The following is a 7,757-nucleotide window of genomic DNA, read 5'->3' as shown; positions in this document are numbered from 1 at the left end:
TGCGCGCTGCTGGCTGGTAGGGGATTACGGAGGGGGACGAACTGACGGGGTGCTGGGAGCGGGCGGCGGTCCCCAGAGGATTGTTCGCCTCTCCATTCGTTTGTGAAATATTTTTAATACATCACCGAGTTTGGGGGAGGAGGCGGGTGAAGAGGGGGAGGAGGGAAGGCACCCTCGAAAGAGCCGGGGCCAGGCGGCGGGGGCCGGGCAGGGGCGGCGGGGGCCCGCGGGTCTGGCCGCGGACGCGCAAGGGGCGCGGATGGCGGGGAGTGCGGAGTTAGGTCCCGCGCGGCCGGGCTGGGCCAGCGCTAGATGGAGTGATGCATGAGCGAGACGGGGAGGTTTTAACCTTCAGGGGGAGGAGCCCCGTTTAACTACAGGCATTTGTTCTAGGGCAGGTCACTTTAATCTCTTTAGCTTTAAACTGTCCAACTCGCAACTCGCGTTTCTCTATAAGGGATCTTTACCACTTCCCTGCCTATGCGGCCGGAGCGCCGTGCCTCTCCCCAGCAGAGACAACCGCCTTCCACGCACTGCCCAGATTGCTTCCGACACCCTTAAAATAATACTGTTAGTAATAAGTGGATTTGCTTTTGGTTTTTGTTGATTTTTTTTCTTCTTTAAAAAAAAAAAGCTCCTTGTTCCTTTCTGTGTGGAATAAACACCTGCAAACTCCCCCAGGCAGCCCGGCGCCCCTGCCATGGATTCCTTTAAAGGTGGAATGAATTTGGAGAGACTGCCTGAGAGCTTGAGACCCCAACCCTCCCATGACATGGCTTCCAGCTTCCATTTGCAAAGATCCTCGGAACCCAGAGACCCGATCGACAACTCAGCCAGTGAATCCTCCGACACGGAGGTTCCAGGTAACCCTCCCCCTCCCCGCGCCCCCCGCGGCCCCGGCCCGCTCCCCCCGCGCTGCCTCCCCCTCCCCACCGCGCCTTCCCTCCGCGGGGCGGCCGGGGGTGCTGAGCCTGCGATGGAGGCGATGGAGGGACAGGGCTGAGCAAGAGCTGCCGGTGATCGCGGCGGCTCCATCCCAACCGAGCCCCGGGAACCGGAGCGGGGGGCAGGGGCCCTCCTGGAGCTGCCTCCCCCACCGTGCCCGGCGCTGACAGCCCGCCGGGGGGACACATGGCTCCACGGTCCCATCCCAGGAGCTGGTCTCTTTTTTTTTTAATTTTATTTATTTTTAAATAAAAAACTGTCGTAATTAATTGATGGGGTCGGGAGGAAGGGGGGGCTCTTTGGGGAGTGCGGTTTTGCCGGATGTTTCTGAAATAATGTCAGCTTTTGCCCGGGTTTATTTTCCAGCTCGGGTGGTGCAGAGATGGAAAAAGATCTCTCTGTCAGCGAAAAAAAAAATAAAAAAGAAAGGGCAGGCAGAGCCGGAGAGGCAGCGAGGGGCCAAGGCAGGCAGCGCGGCCGTGGAGAGGTTTTGCGTGGGGGCTGAGCACTTTCCCCGCAGGAAAAGGGAAGGATCCCCGTGCTCTGACCATCGTGTGCGAGGGCTACAGGGAACGCTGTGCTCTCTCAGATTGCATTTAATTAAAACAACAACATTTTTAGAATGACAAGGGAAAGGTAGAAGAGAGGAACAAAAGCTTAAAGAAGGAGTGTGATATTCCTTCTCCAGCAAGACTGTTTCAGAGGGAGTTTATGTTTTATATAATTTTAGTTTTCTAACAACTATTGTTGCTCTTCGGAATTTTAACCTAGAGAGTAGCTGTTGTGAGAGTCGGTCCCGAAGTGGCACTCGGTGATAAAGAGGGCTTGGGTTGTGCCTCCCGGCCTGATTCGCAAACAAAGTTAGAGACCGGCGTCTGGAAGGGACTCTGAGATTAGAGGGGATTATTGGAGATTAGAGAGGGAGATTTGCTCCATTTTGCCCTACCCCTGTGTGTGACCCCTCGGTGCTGCCGGAGGGCTGAGGAGCTGCCTGCTTTTCTTCTCCGAGAACCTGCAAAATACCTTTAGATTTTATTTTTTTAATGGGAAAAAAATAGTTACAAAGGCCGATTAAAGATGCCTTGCCTTGTGATTTGGAATTGTATCACAGCCTGCGCTGCGGCCGGATTTTTAGGGAGGACCGGGAGAGTTAAAGTCAGCGCTGGGCGAGGGGCCGCGGCCGGAGCCCATCGGGACCACTGCCGCTTCCCGATCGCCCCCCGCTCCCTGTCGGCCCGCTTTATCCGAGCCTTTCGCAGCCGAAAGCGGGAGGATTTGTTTTGGCGGGGGTGATTTTTGTTTCTGTTTCGCCGCCGCCGCCGGGCCATGCGGCTCGGCCGGTCTGGGGACCAGGGGCCCTGGGGCGATGGGGTCTGTGCTGAGAGGCCTTGGTTTCGCTGCAAACCCCGCAGAGCCATCGGCCACTTTTGGGGGTCCACCGAGCAGTTGAGGTTCGCTCGCATCCTCACCCCTTTCCCTATGCAGGGTTCCCAACAAGGTGCGATTCAAGGGTGACTTTGCAAGGACGAGTCCTCCCGGGCTCTGCATGCAGCACGCGATTATTTTTAGACTCCCGTTTACCTCGCAGAGGTCGGGGCTGTAGAAATACCCCAGGGCCCGCCGGCGGCGGGAGAAAACCCTCTGAAAGGGGGTTAAAAAAAATCCAGAACAACTGTTTAAAGGAGAAGAAAAAAAAAACCTCTAAAGGAGAAAACTCGCCGCGGTTTTTCCCTTCTGCAGCAGCAGGACTGAGGCCGGGGCTTGGCCGCGGTCCCCGGCCCTGCACGGCCCGGCCGCAGCTTCCCCACGCCTCCGGGGCCCAGCCCGGGAGCACTCTGGTTCAGGGCCTTCAGACCCTCTCCGAGCGCTTCAGCCGGGACAAACCGGGCCAAACCGGGCTGGGAGAGCCAGAGAGCCCGTTACGAAAGGGGAGAGAGTGTTCGCAGGGCCGGTATTGAATTCCTGCTCCCAGCCCGCGCAAATCCCGGCCGAGAAAACCCTCCTGGGTGGTTTCTTTTTTCTTTCCTTCTTCCGATATGATTTTTGCGGAGGGTTTCGCTCAGCCCTGTGTTAAAATAAACACCAAAATCCTAAAAGATGTAGAATAAAATAATTATGAAAAGAGAATGACGTGGGGGAGCGGAGAGGGGCCTTTTGCAATTAATTGCTCCTGGGTTTTCCACCCTTGCCCTTCCAAAGTTTCCTGTCGCGGCCGAGCACAACAAAGACAATGGAGCAAAGATCACGCCTTGGTTTGGAGGGAGCGAGAAGGTGCTGTAGAGAGGCAGAGGGGGCGGTGATACGGGGACCCCGCTCCCCACGAATGCAGTCACCCGTCGGGCCTGCTTTGAGCCGCTCTGGGGGTCCCTCCTGCTGCCTCCCTGTGTGCCCTGGGCCCGGCAGGGCTCCCTGCTCCTTCCCCAGCCGCGCCGGGAAAGGCCGGGATGGGCTGCGGCGCGCTTGCTGGGTGCAGGGCTCAGCGGGACACGAGTGGGTGCCCCCACGCGTGCCTCCGGTGGGGTGGGCAGCGCTGGCTGCGAGGCGGGGGTATCTGCCTTTGTGTGTCTGTACTGGGAAAAATTAAAGAAAAAAAAACCCCACGAAACAAAACAAAACCAAACAAACCATCCATTCCCAACCCAACCCCCTCGCAGAAAAAGAGCGTAGCGGCGAGCAGAAAAACGAAGACGGGGCCGCCGACGACCCGGCGAAGAAGAAGAAGCAGCGGCGGCAGCGGACCCACTTCACCAGCCAGCAGCTGCAGGAGCTGGAGGCCACCTTCCAGCGAAACCGCTACCCCGACATGAGCATGCGGGAGGAGATCGCCGTCTGGACCAACCTCACCGAGCCCCGAGTCCGGGTAAGAGGGGCTGCAGCCCCGCCGGGAGCGAACTCTGCTCTGGGGCCGCCGGAGCCTGGGGGGCTCGGGGAAGCCGCCCTTTCTGGGGGAGCGCTGCGACGGTTTGCTCTGGGCTGGATTTTAATGACCAAAATTGGGATCCAGGTCGGAGAGGAGAAATTCAGCTCTCGGCTACGGAGAGATGCCGCCCGGAGCGGGTAGAGACCGTCGGCCTTGCACTGGGGACCGGTTCGAAAAGTGGGCGGCGAGCGGTGCAGGGAGCAGCGAAAGGCCGGGGTGGGGAAGGGTCTGACTGTGGGGGGAAGAACCCTCTGGACTGGACGAAAAGCGCAGCAGAGATGGAGCAAAATCCCATCCGAGCAATTTCCCCTTGCTCTGGTTATTCCCAGTAATCGCAAGGGCCATCTCCCAACAAGCCACTGCCCCTCGCTATTGCGGCAGCGGCATGGCGAGCTCCAATCCGCACGGTGCGGGTCTCGCTGCCGGCCCCTCCCGGCCGCGCGTCCCCCAAGGCCGCGGGCTGTTTGTGGAGGCCGAAAGCGGAGGACAGGGGCTGGGGAGCGGTCGCGAAATCAATACACACTGAAGACACAAACCTGTACCGCGAAGGCGCTCGATTTTACACGCCTCAGAGCCTATGCCACCATATATATATATATATGGATATATGCTGCATATATACACATATAGTGTACATATATATATATGCGCCCCTCTTAGCCAGACTCGAAAGGTTCAGTAATGTTAGTGCACACGGCGAGGAACATATATATGTGTGTATATACATATATGAGTGAGTGTGCTTCGGCAGTTCTATACAGAGATTTATGAGTGAAAGATCCTGGCAAAGAACGACCGGGACGAAGCGGCTCAGTGTCTATGGGTCTACCGGTGTGTCTCGGTTTGTCCACCTCCCAAGTCCTTTTTTCCACCCGAGACATTTCCCCGCGCGGTTTTGACAGTGGTCGCACACCACGGGACCGTGGGCTAAGCACAGGAGGAAACGGGAACTGTGGAGCGAAGCCCCACCGCACGGAAAATGCACTTTTTCTTTTTGTCTTTTCGTTTTTTGTTTTTAACTTGGCAATTAAACCTTGAGTGACCAAATCGGATTACAGAGATTCTGCTTTAAACATTTGAAAAGTAAACACTCATCTGAAACAATTGCGTCTGAAAGCATTGTCTTAATTGAGTTTAAAACAAAACAAAGCCTGAGCATTAATACTGGTTGAATATTTCAGGGAACAAATATAACTAAAATATGAGTTGCAATTAACATAATTTCGTTCTCCTTCTGTGTGGAGATGTTTGGGTTTGATGTTTTGAGATGGCAGATTGCAAATCTAACCTTAATTTGCTATGAGGGCCTTCCTTTAAAATGTCTAGGAGCCATAATTAAAACTATTACCCTCATTTTCAGGAAATTCCTGTCTGGAAGCACCTTCCGAGGAGTATATTACAGGTTTTGAACATGTTGGCTTTCGTTTCCTATTTATACAGGATTCTTTTTATTATTGTTATTTTTTAAAATAGACTCCGCCATCCGTTCCCCCACGGAGTTTCCATCCTTGAGCCCGGTATTTAATAATAGTTGTGCCATTTCTGCGCCGGGAGGGGAGGCCCCAAGAGCCGCCCCCCGCCCCCACCCCGTCTCCGGAGGGAGCGCAGCCTGCGCGGGGCCGGGCCCCGGTGTCGCAGGGGGCTCGTGGGCCCCGGCTCGGTGGGAGAAATCCGGGGTGCGGTGGGGAGGATGCTGCAAGGGAGGCTAGCAGCCTGGGCGCAGGCAGCGGCAGCAGGATGAGGATTATTAACCAATTTTTAAAGATTTTTGAAGCTTCAATCAGGGGAGACTCAAATGCTTTCCGAGGGGTATATATATATATATATATATATATATATATATATATAATTATGTATAAAAATAATCAGAGACTGGAACAGGTTTTCGCATCAAACATCAGGACCAGCCCCTCTTCTCTGTTTCCTAGTTAGGGCTGTAAATTCTCATTAGATATAAAGGCTGCATCTATCCGAGGGTGATGCGGGGATTGACTTTTTTTTTTTTTTTTAACCTAAACATACTAATCTAATCCCTTTTTTTATGATCTGTAACAGGGGACTTTTATTACACAGCATTAGCGTTCGGAAACGCGGCAGAGCCGGGGCGAGCCGGCCCTAATCAGAGCGGGCCGTCTCTTCGCCCCCCGTCTGGCTCTGGGACGGGGGCGGCGGGGGCCCGGGGGGACGCGGACACCCGCGCAGGCACCCACCTCGGCACAGAGGCGGCTGCGCGCATCCCGGCTGGCACATCCCGCTGAACACAGAGGGATGCGCGCAGAGCCCGACGTGCGCGCAGGCACCCTGCGGAGCGGGACCCCGCGCCGCGGGGCCGGGGGGCGGCGGGGCCGGGCGGTGCGGGGCCGCGGAGCCTGCTCTGGCGCTCCGGAGGGGCTGGCCGGGCCGGAGGGAGCAGGCGCTGGGCTGCGGGGACCTGCGCTCCCCTGCGCGCATCTGCGCACCGTCGGTGGGGTGGGGGGCTGCTGCGGCCCCGCACTCACCGAGACGTGTCGCTGCCCCCTCCCCGCGCAGGTTTGGTTCAAGAACCGCCGAGCCAAGTGGAGAAAGCGGGAGCGGAACCAGCAGATGGACCTGTGCAAGAACGGCTACGTGCCCCAGTTCAGCGGGCTGATGCAGCCCTACGATGACATGTACGCCGGCTACCCCTACAACAACTGGGCCACCAAAAGCCTCACCCCGGCGCCGCTCTCCACCAAGAGCTTCACCTTCTTCAACTCCATGAGCCCCCTCTCCTCGCAGTCCATGTTCTCGGCGCCCAGCAGCATCCCCTCCATGAACATGCCCTCCAGTATGGGCCACTCGGCCGTGCCGGGCATGGCCAACTCCGGCCTCAACAACATCAACAACATCAGCGGCTCCTCGCTCAACTCGGCCATGTCCTCGCCGGCCTGTCCCTACGGGCCACCGGGCTCGCCCTACAGCGTCTACCGGGACACTTGCAACTCCAGCTTAGCCAGCCTCAGACTGAAATCAAAGCAGCACTCCAGTTTCGGCTACAGCAGTTTGCAAAGCCCCGGCTCTAGTTTAAACGCCTGTCAGTACAACAGTTGACGGACTTGACACAAACCACCTCCGACAAAACACCGCCGACAAAGCAAAGCAGAAGCAAAGCGACGTTTAACGGAAAAGAAAAAAAAAATAAACCCGATGATGATTCAAAGCAAAACCCAAGCAAGTGAGAGACGGAAAAAAATAAAATAAAGCACTCCCCCCCCCAAACAAAGCCCCAAAAACTCCGCGGACTTCGACTGTCTAGAAAAAAATTTAAAAAACAAAACAACGATGCAACCAACAAAACAGCGCTTTAAAAATTTTTTTAAAAAAGTTAAAAAAAAAACAAACCTCCATCTAAAACCGTAAACGGACCAGAAAACTTTTGCAAGAGACACCGAAATCTGGTACATGGATGAGTTGCAATTTTTTTTCTCTGGATTATGCGGGTTGTATGTGTTTACTTGAACTTGCACAGGAGTCGGTAAGGCGGCCGCTGCCCCGCGGGGAGGGCGGCAGGAGGGGACGCCTCGGTGGTAAGAGCTGGTGGGACGGTTCTTGGCCGCTTGTCGCACGGGAAGAGTTTGGTTAATGTTTACCACTGAGAAACAGAATCACACTCGGAAAAAAAAAAAAGGTTGGGGGAAGAGGGGAGGGAAAAAAAACCAAATCGCAGAGTAGAATCTGCAGGGGGAAAAATGGTTGAAATATTAGGTATGAAGCTATTAAAATAATAATGACAAGGGTCAACCACTTATATAAGGTTATATTTATATCTACCGTTGCATTGTGCCGGATCATTGTCCTTGGCCGTTGAATAAACTGTTTTTAAAATGCATGATTCTTGATGGTTTTTCTTTAGTTGGAAGCTCTAATCCAGTCA

General features: G+C 55.2%; 1 protein-coding gene across 2 annotated transcripts; it reads left to right on the top strand.

The window, feature by feature from the left end:
- The first annotated feature begins 438 nt into the window (after positions 1–438).
- Positions 439–7,071, top strand: PITX1 (paired like homeodomain 1). 2 transcript variants are annotated; one of them, XM_068205399.1, is made up of 4 exons: positions 439–570; positions 682–863; positions 3,600–3,805; positions 6,395–7,071. In XM_068205399.1, exons 2-4 carry the CDS (start codon positions 701–703, stop codon positions 6,932–6,934), a joined length of 909 nt encoding a protein of 302 aa, XP_068061500.1. In that variant the 5' UTR covers positions 439–570; positions 682–700; the 3' UTR covers positions 6,935–7,071. The 2 variants fall into 2 exon arrangements, with proteins under 2 accessions (XP_068061500.1, XP_068061499.1); XM_068205398.1 differs by lacking the exon at positions 439–570 and having other exon boundaries at positions 575–863.
- The last annotated feature ends 686 nt before the right edge of the window (positions 7,072–7,757 follow it).

The sequence above is a fragment of the Anomalospiza imberbis genome, chromosome 15, assembly GCF_031753505.1.
Source record: "Anomalospiza imberbis isolate Cuckoo-Finch-1a 21T00152 chromosome 15, ASM3175350v1, whole genome shotgun sequence".
Lineage (NCBI taxonomy): Eukaryota > Metazoa > Chordata > Aves > Passeriformes > Viduidae > Anomalospiza > Anomalospiza imberbis.
This window is presented reverse-complemented; position numbering and strand designations above follow the sequence as displayed.

Excerpts from the sequence above, each read along its gene's own strand:
- PITX1 (XM_068205399.1), top strand. The coding sequence starts at position 701 with ATGGATTCCTTTAAAGGTGGAATGAATTTGGAGAGACTGCCTGAGAGC. Across the intron at positions 864-3,599 it reads CTCCGACACGGAGGTTCCAG|AAAAAGAGCGTAGCGGCGAG; the intron begins GTAACCCTCCCC and ends ACCCCCTCGCAG. Across the intron at positions 3,806-6,394 it reads TCACCGAGCCCCGAGTCCGG|GTTTGGTTCAAGAACCGCCG; the intron begins GTAAGAGGGGCT and ends CTCCCCGCGCAG.